Genomic DNA, 20,874 nt, shown 5'->3' on the forward strand with positions numbered 1-20,874 from the left:
AAATTCTTGATTAAATGAAAAATTTACTATAGGGAAGTACGTTGTCGTCACTTCCTGTAGCTTCTCCTGATGCACTGACTGAGTTACATTTTCAATTGCTCCGAGCGAAGGTTTGTACCGTTGATATTTTACAGAAAACGGTTTGTACGCTTCTTTGCATGTACAGTTTCTTTGCAGACGGTCTTACACGTATAGTGATAGTCTGCGAATACAAATGACGACCACAACCCATTTAATATGTAGGACAAAGAGCGCCGTTTAGCTAACTAGGTCTCGAAGAATTAACGTTAGCATTAGCATTTTTAGCGTTAGCTAGCATGCTAATGTTCGTTACTCCCTAGCAGAAATGCCAAATTAAAATTAGTTTGTAGCTTTTCAGGCAGCGGCTTATACAGTAACAGTTAGTATACCTGATCGGGGACACATTTTGTCATACGAACTCCAGATGAGCAGTATTCGGACCAATTTATCATCAGTGGCCCCTGCGTTTTTAATGCAAGGCTAATCCCGTTGCTAGCTGTCATGAAATGAATGAGTTCTCCATTTGCAAACATATCTATACTTTCTTAAAGCTGTACCACAGCAAAGATTTAATGTCATGTTTGATTTATTGCAGGGGACGGAAAGATGTCAGGTGCTGGGGGAGGAAAACGTCCCTCAGGAGGGGACAGCCCCCCTGGCCCACCTGAGAAGAAGAGCAAAAAAGAGGAGAAGACCACCACCACTCTCATCGAGCCCATACGCATAGCTGGAGTCTCCTCTACGGTCCGTCATCTGATTTTCACTCCCATTAGTCACCATTTGTAGTCTGTTTACTACAACTTCCACCAGCTCATCTTAAGTATTTTTCGCCAAAGAACACTAAGAATCTCTGACAGTCCACACTTTGGTGTTTGCATTTGTCCTGTGCAGGAGGAAATGGACATGAAGGTCCTCCAGTTCAAGAATAAGAAGCTATGTGAGCGCTTGGAGCAGAGGCAGACCATGGAGGATGAGTTACGTGAGAAAATTGAGAAGCTGGAGAAGAGACAGGCCACTGATGACACCACCCTGTTGATTGTCAACCGCTACTGGTCACAGGTACCTCTTCACATTTATGACATTGTTTTAACCTAAATATAACCTATTTTGAGCTGAATGTTGATTTCAGGAATGTCCATGTAAACACCAAATCGGTGGGTCTCAGTCCGTCAAAGCCACTTGGCGTTAAACAATAATAAATGCAACACATTAAAATGTTATTCAACTGTCTGCCTTAACCTGACCATATATAGTTATATGTAGTTTGTTTCTGTGCTTGTAAACGTAGCCAATTAGCAGAGTTTTGCATTGTGCTCAGTCTGTGGAAGTGCCTTGGTAATGTAAGTCAAAAGATCGCACAAACTGCTATACTCAGTTTTTGGAATAGAACTATCTGAATACAGAAATATATCTATCCATGAGAGAGGATTAACTCTTCTTTCAATCCTTTGCAGTTGGAAGAGAATGTGCACGTTCTACGCAAACGTATTGAACCCGACGCTCCGGTGACATCTTCCCAAGCCCCACCAGCGCCCCCGCTCCCTGAACCAACACCTATGGAGGAAGATGGTGTCAGCCTGGCATCACCAACCTCTGCCGTGCCTCCACCTCCACTCCCAGAGGCCCCAAACGAGGGAGAGCAGGCAGAGCAGCAGCAGCAGCAGCAGCAGCAGGAGGAGCATCAGGAAGATCGCCAAGAAGAGCAGAAGCAGCCCCCTCCTCCTACTGGGTCAGAAGAGTTGTTGACACCCACAGAGCCACCAACGGACTCAGCAACAGGTAAGCAGTGACTTTCTTGACCGAGCTGATCCCTGAAAAGTCTCCATCGCTGACTGCATTTATGGACTGCTATAATCTGAGCAGATAATCTGTTATCTGACTTTATGTCTATTAAAAGAATTTAGATTTACATGTGTGACTCCAGATTAGGTTTCAATATCAGTTCCCCTTCGGTACTCAGATTAGCCATTCTTTCTCTTATTTTGGTACTGTTGTTTACAATTTTTGCTAAGTTTGTGCAACTTTTGCAAAAATGCTTCAAATCAATAATTTTCTATCTTACACACCGGTCAAGTGCACTAGTAGATGTAAATAACAGAGCAAGTATGTGCCAATATATACCTTTAGTGACGTATGATAGACATTGTTTGTTTAAGGTGATTAGATCTGTGTTTTATTAAAGTGATAAAACCTCTTGTGAAAATGAGGTAAAGCAAAGGGCTGAAACAATATTACTGAACCTTAAGGTTGTTTCAAAGATGAGAAAAAACATTGGTGGTATGTAGAGGACAACTGTTTTTGCTTCCTTTTTTTGGATACACTCTTCTGACAAAAGCTATTGTAAAGCAGTGATAACTTCCTTATCTGTATTTGCCTTGTTCAGTGCTGCACGCTTTAAATGTCATGACAACTTGCAAAATGCTCATTTTCAGCTGTCAAGTTAGCTGTACCATCTCAAATATCTTTCCAAGATTTAAGTTTTAATGAGGGCACGCATGATTTCCAATTTTCAAGCTGAAGGTTGAAGTATAGTGTTTTTGATCATGTAATCAGCTGCTGATTTTAACCAACTTCGTACATGACCACCTCTCACTGTATTCAGATGCAACACCACCCCCTGCTCCCCTAAGTGAGAATGCCAAGGGTTTCTTAACTACGCTGGAGCACAGCAGCGAGGAGGAGCTCACCCTGCACCTGCAAGACCGCATGCAGTTCAGCAAGGAAGCCATCGCTTGCTTGGTCTGTGTGTTTGACAGGCTGCACAGCCGCATCGACAACATGTGCAAACAAGTCCAGGCTGCAGGTTAGTGTGGAGATGTGCTTGTTACTGACACATTCATAATTGATAACATATTGACACACAAACAGGAACACCTGCATCACATTTTATATCCTGTGTTAAAACTAATTCCCTGTTACTAATGGGTTCACATGTCATTACCAAGTTGTTGGTGCACATAAATGTGAGCAAGGTATTTTTACCACTTGTTAGCCCTAAGATAATTTGGCACAACTATCTTGATCTTCATTGGCAGCATGTGAAGACGATAGCCAGTCTGACATCATCAATGCGAACCATACTCTGCTGGAGGAGAACAGTCGACTGCGAGACCTGGCCACTCTGCTGCAGGGCCGACACCACAAGATGTCCATGGAGGTATGATGTCCTTGGCACCCTATGTGTGTGTCAGCTTGTGGGTGTGTGTCAGAAATAGTTTGATTATGTGAATGAGAAAATTGTAAAAACGTCCTGGGGTTGATAATTTAAAAAAAAGCAATGAACTAAACATTCAATGTTACTTTTAGTTTTGCATTACTTTACTTATTTATTCCCTGTAGAAAGTAATTAGTCACACTACAGGTTACATTACTTTTGCATTTCTCTGTGACAATACCTGAGATGCACTATCATGTAATTTCCAGTTAGCAATAGCCCCTTTTACACTGCCCCTTCAAGGCGAGAATTTCACGCCATTATGCTGCCTTGCCATTCTGCATAAAAAGTACAATCACAGAATAGGGGGCAAGATTTGTCTCGCCTCTAAGCCGGCATCAGAGGTAGTAACAGTGCCAAGATTATGTCTGTATAAATGAGACAGCCAGCAGGATAATGGGCGGCATAGGTGTGACATTTTGATGATGTGTTGAGCGTACAATCCACCTCGGGAGTTTGAAAAACAGCAGTTAGCAGCTAACTCAAATCAGTGGCCAAAAATGTCTGCCAATTAGGAAAACGGTGAGGTCTGGGAGCTCCTTATCCTCCAAACAGAGGACAAGATTAGCCACCATATCACAGAGATGGTACATGATTGTTACTGCCATGTCAATGCCATTGTAAAGGTTTATTAAGCGCTGCCGGCACATATGTCATATGTACACTAGAGGGCGTCGTCGTTGTTGTGTTACATGTCCCGCCTGTCATGCTGTTCAGAATCTCTTTCAGGAGAGGTATGATTCCACTGTTGTTTGGTTCTGTGTAAAAATGCAAAGGCAGCATGAAGACGGGACTTAGTAGCGGCCCTATTGTTTGTAGAAAGGGCTAATAGAACATTAAACCTTACATATGCCTACATATCAGCACATATCTCTGTCCTGTCAAGGAGGACATACAAAAGGTCTTTCTTTTTCATTCTTTAACACAGTAATACCAAAAAGCTGACAGCAAAGTTGCAGAAAATCAGCCCAAATAGTGCTTAAAAATGTTTTGCAAAGGCAAGGCTTTATTGCACGCAGTAGGCAATAACTACCTCCAAAAAAAAGGGAATTATAAATATATAAAAGAGGCTGCCCTTCCTTATACTGCCTAGTAGCCTACAAATCTTAATTGCCTCAAAATAATACATCAGTACATAGAACAACATAGAGACTGGCCTCCCTAACACCCTTAGATGATGAGAGACTTAATAGGTAAAAACATGTTTTAACAGCATGTAACCTGAATTTTACAGGCCAAACACATTCAGACAAACTCACCTGAGATGTTCGCTCGCAAGCTCAGTCAGCACAAGACCGCCCAGACTGAAGAGTGTCTCCATGGGCGCACTGGACAGTGTCGCTGTTGTCTGTGTGTTTGATGATTTTTTGCTATGCACCCATTTTGCAGATAATTGAAGCACTTATGTAATACAGGTAATGACATAACTGTCTGATTAGTATCTGTAATGTAATTATGGAACTTACAGACAGTAACACATTACATTGGTGTGTTACAGAAGAATGTAATGTGATTACAGTAACACTGCTGATGACATGGCTGTTGTCATGTCTTTGCCCTTTTTACAGTACAATGAGTTGGTGGACAAGGTGACCAGCTCTGAGACCAAGGTGTCTGAGATGGAGACAACCGTGGAGGACCTGCAGTGGGACATTGAGAAACTCCGCAATAGGGAACAAAAGCTCAACAAACATCTGGCAGAAGCCATGGAGCAGGTATGTTTACATGAAATTGTTTCTGTGCAACTCGTACTTCAGTGTGTTGGCGTGCTTTATTTCTGTCCATGAGATGTATTCATTCAGTGAAAATCGCTCTAAGTGTTAATGTTTCACGTCTTTTGTTTTCGTTATGCCTTTTCTGTTTGCAGCTTAAGTCTGGATACAGCAGCACTGGCAGCTCAGGTGGGCTACCAGGAGGCCAGATTACACTGAACATTCAGAAGGTGAGCATTTGTAGAAAGTTTCCCTTTGTAATTATTTTTGTGTGATGTATGTCATAACCTTCTTCATATCTCAGAAGCCAGTTTGTGTTGAAAAAACTGTTTTTATGCCATGCACAGTTCTCCTATCTGTAACACATTGTCATTGTTTAGTTTGAGAGTCTGAATGCAGAGTTGGAGCACAACCAGGAGTTGGCTAATAGTCGCATGGCAGAGCTGGAGAAACTGCAGGTTGAGCTCCAGGAGGCCGTGAGGGAGAGTGAGAAGCTCAAGGTAAAGATATAATCCCTGGCTGTTAAATTAGATGTAACACTACACCTGCTTGTCAAGAACTCATTTCTTATTCTTGGGCCTACATGACATCATAGTTTGGGCCTATGTTGTGTGGTAACCGACTTCTAATGCTCATTCTTTACTTTCGTCTCCTGATTTTATAGATGGATTTGCGGAATATTCCAGAGGAGGTTGTGAAGGAGACTCTGGAGTACAAATGTCTGCAGTCGCAGTTCTCCCTGCTGTACAATGAGTCCCTGGGGGTAAAAACCCAGCTGGATGAGGCACGAGCCCTACTGCTCACTGCCAAGAACGCCCATCTGCGACAGATTGAGCACATGGAGGTACATTTTACAAGTTGATCTCATAAAAAAAAAGAAGTGTTTTTCACCAGAGACAATGTAAGATCCCTGATTGCTTTCGTCACTGCATCTTGACTGTAGCCCAGTGTTGCCATTCCAAGTATTTGTCTTTTCTGTTTTTGGCCCTAACAACTAAAACCTCTCAGTGTGTTATTACCACAGCTTGGCAACGTGGTCGTCAATGTGTTATTGTTTTCAACTGTTCAGAGTGATGAGCTGTCCCTTCAAAAGAAGCTGCGGACTGAGGTCATCCAGCTGGAGGACACCCTGGCTCAGGTGCGCAAAGAGTATGAGATGTTGCGCATTGAGTTTGAGCAGAACCTGGCAGCCAACGAACAAGCAGGTACCTTTTAAAACACACACCTCGCATCTATCAAAACGTCTTTAAAAGACACCCCACCATAGTTTTGTGCATTAGTTCTACTGTTTGTTTTTTTTTGAAGTCTTTGTGAATCTATACCTGTATGAAGAGATGGATTATGTTTATGCACCGCAACCAGATAATTACAGTAATTTGAGTATGCGCTGACCAAGCAGAATACGTTGTTATTGTTAATTCGTTGGTATTGACATTGTGGAAACAGTACTAGTATATCATCTCTGTTGTGAAGTCACACCTTTGCACCGTGCGTTAGAGTTCATCATTTACAGCACCAGATGATGTTGAATGACTCAAAAGAAAACCACACATTGACTTTGCTCTGTGTACGTCTGCTTCTCGCACTTTGTCTTTGCGCTCTCAGGACCAATCAACAGGGAAATGCGACACTTAATCAGCAGTCTTCAGAACCACAACCTGCAGTTGAAAGGTGACGTTCAGCGCTACAAGAGGAAGCTGCGGGAAACACAGATGGAGATCAATAAGGTAGATGACGTTCACTGACAAATATTTTCTGTATTTCATTCAGTGAGATCTAGAGGGCCTCTTGAAGCAAAACTGAAACACATTATAAATACATTTCCTCTAAACTATGTGGATTTATTATCAATGCTTAAAAATGTTTTGCTTTGTCGACAGTTGCGTTGTCAGAGTGGCGACACAGGGGTTCTGATTCTGGAGGAGTCGACGAGTGACAGTATCGACGTGAAAAAAGAGGAAGATGAGGACCAGGAGGAGGAGGAGGAGAGGAGGAAGGAGCTGGAGAGACAGCGGGCCCGGGAGAGAGAAAGGGAGAGGGAGGCTGAGCGAGAACGAGAGAGGGAGCGGGAGAGAGAGAGGCAGCGCAGCGACGAGCTGAAGAGGAAGGACTCAGACACACTGAAGATGCTCAGAGTAGAACTCAAGTACATCCCCCTTCTACTCTAGTTTGCTTTATATCATATTTTAATGTTTGTGTTCTTGCTCCCTTTTCCAACAAAATGTCTCTTTAAAGGGAAATTTCGGTTTATTTCAACCTGTCTCCTATCGTCCTAAATTTGTTTCTAGTGACATAAAAATAATATTTAGCATGTTAGCCGTTAGCCTAGATACAGCCGGGGCGCATAGTAGCGTCAGACCTGTTAAAACGTAAGTGAAAGGGCATACTTCAAGTGCAAAGTTAGTCCACTAAACAAGCTTTTTTCCCACAAAGACCGCCTCATATCGTTAGGATAAATGTCAGAGAACATATAGAAAACGACATGTAAACGTGTTGTCTTACCTTACCGGTGTGCTGCCATGTTTGTTTACCATTTAGCTCTGCTTTCCAAAGCGCGGCCGAAATATCGCGAGAACAAGCAGCGATCTCATACCGTGCCTGAAATCTCGCGAGCTCTAGATAAAGCCCAGCTGGATACTACTCCAGGTGGAGGTGTCTCGTCCTCGGTCACATCCAGACCTTGAAAATAAGGCTGCAACCGGTCCCATTCCTTGCAACAGAGGCATTCCTCTTCTGTGGGCACTGGGGCACAGCATTCACAGGTACACCACCAATCTCCAGAGCTACGCAGCCTTGCAGCAGCCATTCCTCCTCTCTCGTCCTCTACCTGTTGCGCCTCTCTCTCTCTCCTCCTCCGTTCTTCAATTTCACGAAGCTCTTCGTCAGTGTATTCTGGCTCAAATAAATAAGGGCGGCCATCAAACTCTGCAAAATCAAATTCCTCCTCCACAAAGTCGAAGTCTGGCAAAAAGTCAGCCATTATTCTATAAATCTTTCATAAAATAAATGAATGAACTTTTCAGGCTACTGTCCGGTTCTGCCTTCCAGCTGTTGCTGCTTGTTCTCGCGAGATTTCAGGCACGGTATGAGATCGCTGCTTGTTCTCGCGATATTTCGGCCGCGCTTTGGAAAGCAGAGCTAAATGGTAAACAAACATGGCAGCACACCGGTAAGGTAAGACAACACGTTTACATGTCGTTTTCTATATGTTCTCTGACATTTATCCTAACGATATGAGGCGGTCTTTGTGGAAAAAAAGCTTGTTTAGTGGACTAACTTTGCACTTGAAGTATGCCCGTTCACTTACGTTTTAACAGGTCTGACGCTACTATGCGCCCCGGCTGTATCTAGGCTAACGGCTAACATGCTAAGTATTATTTTTATGTCACTAGTCACTTGAAACAAATTTAGGACGATAGGAGACAGGTTGAAATAAACCAAAATTTCCCTTTAAGCACATGTGCACACTCACAAGCTCTCAGCTAACTGCACTGATGGGATCGCTAATGTTAATGTGATCTCTGTCTCCTTTAGGAAAGCCCAGGAGTCCCAGAAAGAGATGAAGCTCTTGTTGGACATGTACAAGTCGGCTCCAAAGGAGCAGAGGGACAAAGTGCAGCTCATGGCAGCTGAGCGCAAATCTAAAGCTGAGGTTTGTATTGCTTCGTTTTGTCTCTCCAACATATTTTTGCACATTTCTTTTTTTGCGTCTCATAACCCCCATCTCACCCTACCCAGGTGGATGAGTTAAGGATGCGAGTGCGAGAGCTGGAGGAGAGGGAGAGGAAGGAAAGCAAGAAGCTGGCTGATGAAGATGCCCTCAGGAAGATCCGAGTGGCCGAAGAGACCATCGAGCATCTGCAGAAGAAACTCGCTGCAACAAAGCAGGTATGTGTGTTAAGGTTTCTCAGACATTTTAGAGCGTGCAGGGTTTCCCACACAGTCATTTATTTGTGGTGGTCTGTCACAATATCAGCATTTGCTGCCAAATATTGATTTTCTATTTTTGAAGCTGGACCATTTTTTCGGAGCGCTGTTAGAATGTACATACCGTTTGGATTTGGAGCACCTACAGTGTTGTTTTTGACAGCTATTTTAGATTTGGTCTTAGTCTCGAGATGAAAATGCTTATCAGTTGTGGTCATTTTTATCCGTCATTGATTTAGTCTGGTTTTAGCTCAACATTTCTCTATTTATGGTGTCTAAAACTTTGACACCACAAATAACTAATCTGAGACAACTAGGATTTGAACCCAGGGTCACTGTTAAATCTGACTTGTCAGCAGAAAAATAATAATTTCTTGCAACATGTTTATCTGGCGGTTTAAACTCATGTCTCACAGAGTTAGTGATTAAAGCTAAACTTTCATCTCTGTCAGAGAAAACTGATCTGAGTTCAGGCTGTTAACTTACAGGACAGTTACACTCACAGATAACTGATCCTCCGACCTGCCTGTCAAACAGTATCAGCCCATAAACCTTCTTGAGACAGTCCGGCTCTGAGTGAAGTCCTGTGGAGATCAGCTGTGAAAGCCGCTGGCTGGTTACTGCTTGCTCCGCTGCTAACAGCCTCCGCTGTTACTAACAAACTCCACAAATCCATTCAACAGCTCCGCCATCCACAGTCACACACACATGGCTGATTATTTACTGCCGAATTACAACTCACAACTTGCATCAATGGCTGACGCTGCTCCGATGTCAGTTTTTTTTGCTTGCTAGAGAAACATCCTGGCGCTGACAATTTACTGAAGTTTAGTAGCCTGTTGCTCACGTGGCATTTGAAGGTAATTGCATGCACAACCATTCTTGGCTTTCAATGTCCAATAGTCCGCCATCAACATTTTCATCACGTCTCATCTCCGCTCGTCAACGAAACTGAAACATAGATTTTGTCTTGGTTTTTATGACTAAGATCGAATTGTAGCTTGTCATTGTCTCGTTTTCATCATGGAACAAAGGTCATTAACAAAACAACAAACGTCGTAGTTTTTGTCAACGGAATTAACACTGAGCACCAGACTCTCGGATTGCAGAGTGTACAGTCAGAGCAGCAGAACGCCAAACAAGGTTTAAGTGAAACTTAACCATTCATTAATGTATTTAGAATTTGAGCGCTCTATTTTTAGAACAACTGCGTTATTATTTTAGTGTTGTCCATCGTTTTTCTAGCCTACTTTAGATGAAATTGTCCATGATCCCATGGAAACCGCTCCAGCACTAGGTCTGAAAGTTTGCTTTCACTTGCATCTGCGGCAGTCGCTCCTCTAATCCATCAATCCAGTCAAATTAGCTCTGATCAATCACACAATAAACTGTTCGACTTATCGATTCTCCATCCTGCGACTCAACAAACTGCTGCTGAGGAAAAAAAACTCATGAAGAGTTTCATGTTTTGTGTTGCGTTCACTGACCTGCACAAACCTCTGAATTCAGAGATGGAACAAAGAATGATCACAAAGGCACACACAGAAGCAAAAACAGAAAGTTTGCTGATCCCCCCTCCTGTCATCAGCTTCCACCACACACAGACTATAATTCAACACTGGCATGCGAGTGTGTGGCACCTCTGGCAGAAAGCTGAGCATGTGTATCACTTGTATGTTTACTTCTACCTAGTACACTTAAGCTTTAACATGGGGAAAGACTCATCAGCTTCTCCATAATATTCTTTATTTTCCAGCCGTCTATAACCATCAAAACATTTTGCATCAGCTTTAAAGGTTTTAACTGCAGTTTGCACACATATGCATACAGCGATTATAGTAGCAAACTGACGTGTTCGAAAGCTCGATAAAAGTCAAAACTTCTCTAATGTTTAAACGTATTAGGAGTTTCAGACCCGCCTGACATGAGACATGAATCATCAGCCCTATATGTCACATTTAAACCTTTGGGGCAGCACCAGATATGAATGTAAACGAGACAGCTGTGTTAGGAAAAATAGTAGTGCAATGAGTCTCACATTTGCCTAAGAAAAAGGTTCTTCTAATCTTAGTTAACAAAAGAGGAATTGAAAGGTGATGCTGTGGCGTAAAATTTAAATCTCATGAGCTGGGTTACTTAATCCGAGCCTAATTTATTATTGCTTTCTTTTCTATTTTTCCAGTAACGCGATTTGCTTTTCATTTGTCTGTTGTTTTTGTCTGCAGTTTCTGTCTGAAATATCAGTTATAAATATACAGATCTCTTGGCCCTTGAAGGCTGTAAGCATGGCAACAGTGTTTCTGAAAAGAGTAAAAAAAAAAAAAAAGAAGAGAAACCCTGAAGCCACTCTGGTTCGTTCTTACGCAAACATCTGCCAGACTAACCTCTTTAATACAAGAATCATCAGTAATCACATTCTGGTTTACACAGTGTCCATGTTTGTTTGATTATCTTAATTTTCCGACCACGTGGTGTTTTTTTAAAGCTGTCCTCATTTATTTAACATCTTGCTTAATATACCCCTGAAATGATTTCTTTTTTTAATTTTATTTTTTTGTTATCTATTTGTTACATTTTGTGATCTGGCACAAATGAATTCACACTGCTGTCTGAATATGCTACAAGATATGAGGAGGGGGATGCTGTGACACAACAGTGTTGACATTTTAAGAAAAAAATATATAGGCGCAATAATTTTGGGTGGGACAAATCCTTTTGGGATGAGCTACCCTGATAAATTCGAAGTATGTGAAACATTGTCAGATCTGAGCTCACTTACTTGGCTCTGCTCTCTTGTAAATGTTGAGAGGCTCTCGTGGAATTTCATTAGTATGTCAGAAGACTCAGGGAATACGAGAGCAGAGTGTCATGAGATGGAAAATTAAAAACGATTAGCTGACTGGGGTCAAATGTTAGCTAAGTAATGTCATCGTAATTCTAAAACTTGACTTGCATAGATAGGGGACACACCCACGTTAGATAATGTAGTGCTGTCACGATAACAACTGTTGACCCCAGTGCTCCATTGAATCTGTAAGTCTCAGAGGCTTATCACTGAATATGAATCTTATTATGTTCATCCAAGGAGTCCTGAGGATTGACAATTTCAATTTGGGCTCCAATGTGTCAGTAAACTCTGGTGCAAAGCAAATAACTGCACCACCTTAAAAAATGCAGGTCTCCTTTCATTTAGCACCGAGACTGTAATTAAGTACAGGAAATTACACCAAAATGTAAAAAGGTTATGACTGTGTTTTAAGTTGTTAACTGTTGTTCCATAGTATTTTATGAGCACAGAGGTGGCAGATGTTGAGATCTGAAAGCCTGCCACTCCTCATGCTTGGGAGGTCTAGCAGAACATAACGAACAGACGGCAAAACACAGGTTGGGCAGATACTGGTGCATTCGGCTCTTCACTTCTGCCTTCTTAATCCGGTATTAAGTTAAAGTACAGCAGCTAAATTGTCTTGGACTCAGATGCGTTTGATTTGTTCCTCCCAGTTTCTGGCTGCCACATTTGACTTTGCAGGGGTGACAGATTGCCAAAACTATCCAATAAACAAGCTACTTGTGAGCTCATATGACTTTTGTTTATGGGCCCCAGTTGGCTTGTAAGTGGGCAGCACGAACCAAAATGAAGCAAACACAGCAACGTAAAACTTTTTACTACGTCTGTAGCCCAGAAAACAAACCAGGTGTGAGTGCACCTCGAGGTGCATAGTCATAAAGAGGCCAGTGAAGGTGTAATTTAATTAATCGCATAAGGTGATGTGATGACATTACACTCAAATTTAACAACTTTGCACTTCTGTGATTCTTAACACCAAAATCCACCAGATTGAACCATAGTATTGATTCATGCTGATTAATCACTTGTGTTTTTATTTTAAAAAAAAAATAGCGTTGAGCCAGCGGATCATAATTTCTTTGCGTGTAGTGATGTGTGGCTTTTTTTGTTTATGTAGAAGCCATAAAGAAGGAGTTAGGAACACATGCAACACATGGATTAGTTTTAGTTATTTTCAGATGTGACTGCAGAATATCATCAGGAAAGAAGCATCGAATTATTGAGAGAGCATGACTTAGAATCAGTGCTGTGCAATTTATTGAAAAAGACTGACAGTTACTTGTTACTTCTCTCAAAAGTAATTGAATTACTTCACCAGTTACAGTATATAAAAGTAGTTAGTCACAAGGGAAAGTAAATTTTGTGTTTCTTTTAAATATCTGCTTCAGTTTTCTTATGAATACATACATAGCTTTATTTTTTAGTGTTGCTGTTGAACAGTGTGAGACAAGACAACTGTCAAATATTAGCTATGATTGTACCCTTTATTATTATGATGAAAAGTAGTGGAACAATACAAATTATATCTTTTGATAGGCCTATTTTTGGTTGCCTCGACAGGCCTTCCAATAATGTAAATGAATATAAGAATAATGTCCATATTACAAGGAAAGTGAGCTCAAATTGTATGAACTGTCAGCCATTGTATGCAGCAACATTCTGACGCTGATTGAGGTATCCATGCCATTTACAACGCTGCTGTAAAGCTGGGTGACCGTCGGAATAATAATGTTACTGTATTACCAGCTAACAGAAACATTGTTTGCAACAGTCCACCTTCCACCATCTCTAAACCCTCTCTCTGTCACTTTCTTGCACACAAACACAAGACAGAGGGGCTGAGGGCCACTCACTACGGGTGACGTTAGATTCATAACAGCTGCACTTGTGGGCTATGATCAAGCAAAAAGAACAAGTAACGAGCCCATTTAAATTTCAGTAAATGTGTTATTTGTTTCCAGAAATAATGAGTTACATGTCTAGTTACAGCCAAAAGTAGTGAACACTGCTTTGAATTAAAACCCCACACATCCTTTGAATGAATGACTGCAGGTGGTAATGAAGTTAGGCCCCATCCCATTTTACAGTCCAGAGTTAATATCACTGTCTGTCACTGTGTCTGCATTGTTTTTGATCCCCGACACCTCTGTCTCTTGAGGAGGAGGAGGCCCTGCTGAGTGAGATGGATGTAACAGGCCAGGCCTTCGAGGACATGCAGGAGCAGAACAGCCGCCTGTTGCAGCAGTTACGGGAGAAGGACGACGCTAATTTCAAGCTGATGAGTGAGCGGATCAAATCTAACCAGATCTACAAGCTGCTGAAAGAGGAGAAGGAGGAGTTGGCCGACCAAGTTCTCACATTCAAAACCCAGGTGACGTGTTACCTCCTAATCGGGCAATGCAGCAGTGATGCTTTTAATTGTTGCAGGACACTGAGGTATTAACTGTTGCCGTCACTGTCCAGGTGGATGCCCAACTGCTGGTTGTGCAGAAGCTCGAGGAAAAAGAGGGCGTCCTTCAGAGCACGCTCGCCGCTCTGGAAAAAGAGCTGTCTGTCCGGACACAAGCACTAGAACTCAACAAGAGGAAGGTGAGAGGAGAGATGCCATCAATCATATTGTCAGCTCTTGCATTTAAGTTTGACTAATCACCAAATGAGTTGATTGCTGCCAGATGTCTTTTGTTCTTAAATATAAAGACTGCATTATGAGAGAATCTGGATAATAGCATGTGCCAAAAGTTAAACTTGTACACGTCATTATTTTGGTGTGCTCATGAAAAGCTCTGACAATCCAAGATTTGTGGGATTCTTTCCACAAAACATTGTTGGCAAATTAAGCCACTGTCTGTCCCAATGCCCGCAGTTACTGCATGTAGTTAAAGGAATAGTTCGAATCTTTTGAAGTGGGGTTGTATGAAGTACCTATCCGTAGTCAGTGTATTACATAGAGTAAATGGCAGTTGGCACACCCCCAGTTTGGAGAAGCAGGCAGGAGGACTTGAATGGAAGCTAAGCAGTGATGAAAATATTCTCTAGTGTACACTTTTTGAGGTGGGGCTTATTTTAGGTGGGATTTAGGTGGCTAAAATATGTTTTGCTGCTGCCCTTGGCCACAGCAATACATTGCTTAGCTTCCATGGTGGTGCTACTGCCTGCTTCTCCAAACTGGGGGCGTGCTGGACACTTTCTGCTGTAGGTAATACACTGACTAGGGATAAGTTCCTCATATGGCCACACTTCAAAAGATCGTAACTATCCCTTTAAGTGCCTACTTGTGAAATATATGTCTAATATATTCTAATGTTGCCTGAGTACCTGTCAAGACAAGGATTGTGCACAGGGGCCCTGTTAATGAGGTCATCTTGTGTGTCTGTGTGAATCCTTCTTTTTTCACTTTTGATTTTCACAAGTAGCGACAACCATAACAGTAAAATTAAACAGAACAGAAAACACACAAAAGGAGCGGCTTACTTTAAGTGAAACCAGTGGTAGCCTGGAAGCTATGAAGAGGATCTAAGCACTTATGGTATGTTGTGGAAAACGCTCGTCAGACATGGAAAATATACACGGTCTGCAGTAAATAGGATGAAACACACAAAACCAGCGGTGCCGTGTTTAGGTTGGTACATGGCTGGATGTTTAAAGTTGAAGCACAAAGAACAGACTCAGACGATTTATCCACGCTTACTGTACTACCACCACATTACAGCCCAGGATTTCATCATTAGGTTTTTTTTTTATTGAGTGTGTCCGGTTCCTTTCCTCCTGCAGGCGGTGGAGGCTGCCCAGCTGGCAGAGGACCTGAAGGTGCAGCTGGAGCACACGCAGGCCAAGCTGAAGGAGATCCAGGTCTCTGTGGCTGAGAACCGCACCGCCCGGGAGAGGGAGAGCAGCAACCTGAAACGCGCACAGGTATGTTGTGTTTCAGCGCCTGGGAATATCGCTCCAGACTCTCCCAGAGCTCTCAGATCAGATGAAGAGTCCTTGTTAAATGACCCCTCTCCTGATGCCTTTTCTAGGAGGATCTGTCGAGGCTGAGACGGAAGCTGGAGAAACAGAAGAAGGTGGAGGTGTACTCTGATGCTGATGAGATCCTGCAGGAGGAGATCAACCAGTACAAGGTCAGGAAGAGAAAACGTTGTTAAGCAGAGAAATGTATGGCTTTAATCAACCACTGTGAGTGGCGAGGGAGTTATAAAAACACCAACAGCTTTCTGGCACAGTCTGCAGTAGACTGTTGTTTACAGAACTATAACAGTCCAGTAAAAGTAATATGCTGAAATGCTAATTACTACACCTTTGTAATTTGCTTGATTGGCTATTTTTCACTTGTGAGCATGAGCCAGAAAGTGAGCTCAAACCTCCACAGAAATATTGCGGTCTGGGGATATCAAGCATACTTGTTACACCCTCAAGTGTTAGGTGTGTTACCGTACAATGAATTAAGGTAATAACAGTGCTGGCAAGTGAGTTTTTGGCCCCTGTGTAATGTATTTATCTGTCCCCAGGCCAAGCTGCGCTGCCCGTGCTGCAACACACGAGACAAGGAGACGGTGCTCACCAAGTGTTTCCACGTCTTCTGCTACGAATGTCTGAAGATGCGTTACGACACCCGACAGAGGAAGTGCCCCAAGTGCAACTGTGCCTTCGGAGCCAACGACTTTCACCGCATCTACATCACCTAATTCACAGAGAGACAGAGGAGTGAGAAGAGAAAACAGTAGACAGAACCAAAGGAGAGAAATGCATAGAGAAAAGACAAAAGAACTGAAGATTTATTCAAAGAGGCAGACATTTTGGGGATATCAGATGAGTGTGTTCCCCCTTTTTATTCTCTCTTTGGAAAGACTCGTTTTACTGCATCATTGCCAGTTGATGATTTATTTGGTGACCAAACACATAGTGACACATCTGACTGAGAGTGTTGTGCTGTAGTTAATAAACACAGTTGTTTGTGCACACAGTGATATTCTTACATGTTGAGCTGCTCCTGCACTGTTTTTTCCTGTCCTTGTTCTTGCCATGTTAAACATCCTTTCTTTTAACAAACTGGGCCCAACTTTTAAATATGTTTCTTTTTTTTTTTTTAATGTATTGAAAAACCTGGAACTGCAGTAGTTGATCTTACTGAAGCGTTTCTTTGAGTGGTTTCGTCCTGCTGGCTTTTTGGAAATCCCGTAAAATCAGTGAAGCTGAAATTTTACATTTTAAAAAATTAAAAAGAAGCCATGCTTTACAGACTCGAGAACTGCTTGTGTAAAACTAAATATGTTTCTAATATATAAAGTACAACAGCCAGAATTGTGTAACTTCCTTGGTTAGGCTATAGTATTAACAATGCCTGAGAGACGTCAGCTAGTTTGGCACCCAGTCAGCAGCACATACAGGAGAGTTTGGATCACCTTGGGCAAGGTCCTCTGTGTGTGTTCATCCTGTTGCCATGGTTCCTACTGGAGAGTTTGACACAACATCTGCAGCTTATAGTGCCTCATTACTGATGAAATCACTGCAGTGGAAAGTCAGCTCATATGGGTGTCCTTAGTGGACTGTGCTGCTCCAGGTCCTCTTAGACCGCTTTCCTAAAGGTTAGCCGTGACAGTCGAGTACAAAAACATCTGTTCAACAACATGCTTCTTACCTAATTGAGCCAATGAAACCTCTTTTCCTCTGTTCGGATGATGTGAACTATTTACTGCGAGGTTGGTTAGCGTCTGTTTGACGTTAGTTCTTGTGGGAAAGGCAGTTCGCACCATGTAGCACACACATAAAAAGTTCCAGGCTGCAGAGGAAAAGAGTGAATATGTGAAAAACAGTTAATCAGGCATTTGGGAACACTTAAGGAAGAAGAATTAGCTATAATGTTGGCAAAAACAAGAATAGCTTCGTTGGTAGTGATACATTGGCAATAGTTGTTTACCCATATGAATGTGCATAACCTGTCATGAATAAATACGTAGTTTTGACGTTGTGCTGTGATCATTTTATGTCACACAGCACAGATGTTGTTGTAGTAACTGATGGTCTGCATTAATACATGAGACAACTCTGTGACAGGGGCCAACCTGATAGCACTCCAGGCATGAGTCCACTGGCTTTGTTATTGCATATTTGTGCTGCAGCAGCAGACTACACCCAGCCCCAGACATTAATAACACCACCCTGCGTCGTCAGGGACACTCACTATTCAAATGTTAGTTTCCAAAAGTTGTTTTGTATCTGCAGAGTGTGGACAAAGATAAAGCTTATCTCCCTTTAACTATCGAGCAGACTCTCCCAGAGGCTTTTTTTTTTTTTTTTTTTTAAAGGCTGATAGTTTTAGTGAATGTCATCTGTTTTTGCCTCGGTTGCTGTTCTTCTTTTTTCTGTGCATGGGACCCAGGCTCATGCCAGAGAGTTGTGTTTTTTGGCAGAGAGGAGTCAATGACGTCGACAGGCGTGGTAATAACAATGAGAACACTATTAAGTCCAGACTACACAGGCGCTCTGGTGAAAAAATGTCGAGAAGAACCTCCAGGGTGTGGCCATAAAAATATGAATTATATGTAAGCCTATTGAAACTCTCATACCTGAGGTGGTTTAATTGAAACTTTCACTTGGTGCGAAGCAAATGAAACCACATACTATGGTAGAGGAGTTTCCTGTGAGTCGGGGAGTGCGCACAGAGAATCCGAGCAGTACAGTACATAGGAAATGACTCATAGGAGTTGAACTGTTAGCGTGGGTGTGTGCGCTATTAAAACAAGGCGCAGACTCCTCCGGGTGACTCACTCTGATGCTCGCTTTTCCATGCTGAAAACCAGCACGGATTGTTAATCAGATGAACTTTCGGGAATTGTGTTGCCGACAGCGAGCAGCTTTTTACCCGCAGACATCATGGCTTCAAACGCTCTCTGCGCGCTGTGCGGACTTATTATAGCGGCTGTGATCAATTTCTATGGCGTGAGCGCACAGAAAAGTAAGTAAAATAAGTTTTTATTCCAACATGTTTTTTTTATCTTGGAAAATGAAAACGTATTTTTGATTCAACTTAAGTGACTTACACAACTTTTCCTTCTCGTTTCTACGTGTGATTTACGCGCACATTGTTGGGTATCCTTGTTTCTGAGAACATGGATTAGAGCCTGGTGTTCAGCTCTCCCTATAATGGAGTCAGATAGTGGGTCTGCTTACAAAGCCGCTTCCTTTACCAGCTGCATTTCTCACCGGTTCCGCATTCCGATCGCCTTATTTCACCCCATCCATCCGTGTCCCTGGGCGAGAAGGACAGGCCACATGGAGAGGGTGCACTGCCTGTGTCCATTTCACACAAAGATATGTTCGACTCTCTCACAGAAACTCCCTTAAAAAAGTGCTTTTGATTTTGTTTTCCACAGCAGGCTGAAGTTTTGGATTTAATCCCAGTGGAGAACACCCGGGTCAGATTACACTCTGAAGCTAAAATCTTGAATAATTACATGAGTTGGGATCATTTCCTCAGGCAGTAAAGTTACCAAGCGCACTTTAACTCGCTAAATCAAAACATGCTTGGTCTAGATTCTATCCGTGTGAAAGCATCTCTACATCTGGACATCAGCTGTTGGTCCACCCACCCCCTTCCAATTCATGACAAAATACTGCACCCCCACACCCGAAAACACCCTTTGTCAGGCTAGGTGCTGCGATTTGCCAAGGTCTTCTACTCTGGAGCACAAAAAGTGTCTCCAAGCTTGCTCATGTTTGCCAGATTTTCGTGCTGAATCATAAGAAACTTATGTGGAAGTCAGATGATTAACCCTGCTGCTAAAATATCAGGAGGTGTTGCCATTCATGAATGTGTGAAAAGCTGTAGTTACCCCTCAGAAAAAATCATGAGGAGTCCACCCCGGCAAAGTCATTTCTTTTCTTAACCTTCAAGTTATTCATCAGTTTCTGTTTGTTGCCTGATTTGCGTGTCAGAAACTCCACTTCTTATTATGTGGTTTGGGTTAGGACAGAGGTCAACTAGCAGTCAGGGTTCAGTTCCTCTCTGTGACCTTTTCAACCTTGAAGCAGGACTCTAGTGGACCTGCTGGATGATGCAGAGCTGAGGTCATCAGGAGAAGTGCTTACAAGAACTGTGACACATTTCTGCTGTGACCACAGCTATAAAAAATGAGTCAGTCCAGCCCTGCAGGCTGGCTGGCTGTGGAGGATGCAGAGTCTCTAGAGACATGAGCATGTGGCTGTAACATAACCAGAGAGTTAGAGGTCAAAATGCCTCAAACATGACTTTTGGAACAAGTGCCTTTTGGCTGCAGCTGGTTTAATAATGACCTGGTCGACAGGTGCTGTGTGTCCTGTGTAATGTGACCAGCAGATCCCTGCAGTACGCCCTCCTACACATCTGGGATGTAGGCTTTAGATCTTTAGGCTCTTGGAAAACTGATTTTTTGGTGTATAAGGTTCAGTTCTTCCTGGTTGTATTTTGGTTGTAAGCAATTAGAGAAACCAAGTAAATTAATTTGTAGATTAAAGGGACACTTCACCAATTTAGTGTTGCACTTCCATGAGACAGATTTTTAAAAGGAACAGTCAGCAGAGATATCCTGAACTCAAGAGTCAAGTTTTATAAACACCAGATCCTAAATTTCCCATCTAAGGGGGCTTTCACATCAGGGACCCAGGCTTGGTTCCGAGTACATTTGACCCCAAAGTCCAGTTTGTTTAGTGTTAACACTTTGTACCGTACCCACGCCGATCCATGCCTGAGTCCATTTGAAAAGGTGGTTCTGATTGGGTTCATGTGTGCTCCTGTACGGTACGCATCAGGTGTGAACACCAACTGAACCAAAACATGGAAATGGACCGCTATTTAACACAACTACAAGGACTTCTTATCTGGTTATGAAACAGTCTCAATTTAATACTGATGCCTCAATATTGGACGACAATGCTTGCAACAGAGCTCTGGCGGGAGGCAGAGAGCTCCACACCTGACAACAGTGGCCCCAGAAGCAGAGCGTAGCCTCACTGCTCCCCCAGTCCCCGCTGATGACGGTCCCCAAGGCAGCAGTGTCCATCTGCAGCGCCCTTTTCTACACTGTAGCACAACGAAAAAGTCACATAGGTGATGACGCAAGTACTTGGGTGCGGGACAACATTACTAATGTGAAAGCTGAGGAGGAGTTGATTGG

General features: G+C 42.6%; 1 protein-coding gene across 2 annotated transcripts; it reads left to right on the plus strand.

The window, feature by feature from the left end:
* The first annotated feature begins 52 nt into the window (after positions 1–52).
* On the plus strand, positions 53–17,493 carry rnf40 (ring finger protein 40). Of its 2 annotated transcripts, none has more exons than XM_050060872.1 (20): positions 53–110; positions 617–765; positions 913–1,080; positions 1,476–1,800; positions 2,624–2,824; positions 3,057–3,178; positions 4,804–4,950; positions 5,103–5,177; positions 5,328–5,447; positions 5,612–5,791; positions 6,017–6,152; positions 6,553–6,674; positions 6,828–7,093; positions 8,482–8,599; positions 8,686–8,835; positions 13,881–14,093; positions 14,186–14,311; positions 15,494–15,634; positions 15,742–15,843; positions 16,231–17,493. In XM_050060872.1, exons 2-20 carry the CDS (start codon positions 628–630, stop codon positions 16,405–16,407), a joined length of 3,027 nt encoding a protein of 1,008 aa, XP_049916829.1. In that variant the 5' UTR covers positions 53–110; positions 617–627; the 3' UTR covers positions 16,408–17,493. The 2 variants fall into 2 exon arrangements, with proteins under 2 accessions (XP_049916829.1, XP_049916831.1); XM_050060874.1 differs by having other exon boundaries at positions 13,884–14,093.
* Positions 17,494–20,874: the final 3,381 nt, after the last annotated feature.

Source organism: Epinephelus moara, chromosome 13, assembly GCF_006386435.1.
Source record: "Epinephelus moara isolate mb chromosome 13, YSFRI_EMoa_1.0, whole genome shotgun sequence".
NCBI classification, from domain to species: domain Eukaryota; kingdom Metazoa; phylum Chordata; class Actinopteri; order Perciformes; family Serranidae; genus Epinephelus; species Epinephelus moara.

What these genes read in the sequence shown, in the direction of transcription:
- rnf40 (XM_050060872.1), top strand. Translation starts at nt 628, where the DNA reads ATGTCAGGTGCTGGGGGAGGAAAACGTCCCTCAGGAGGGGACAGCCCC. An exon ending in CAAACAAGTCCAGGCTGCAG is followed by an intron (nt 2,825 to 3,056) that starts GTTAGTGTGGAG and finishes CTTCATTGGCAG; the next exon opens with CATGTGAAGACGATAGCCAG. An exon ending in GGGAGAGTGAGAAGCTCAAG is followed by an intron (nt 5,448 to 5,611) that starts GTAAAGATATAA and finishes CTGATTTTATAG; the next exon opens with ATGGATTTGCGGAATATTCC.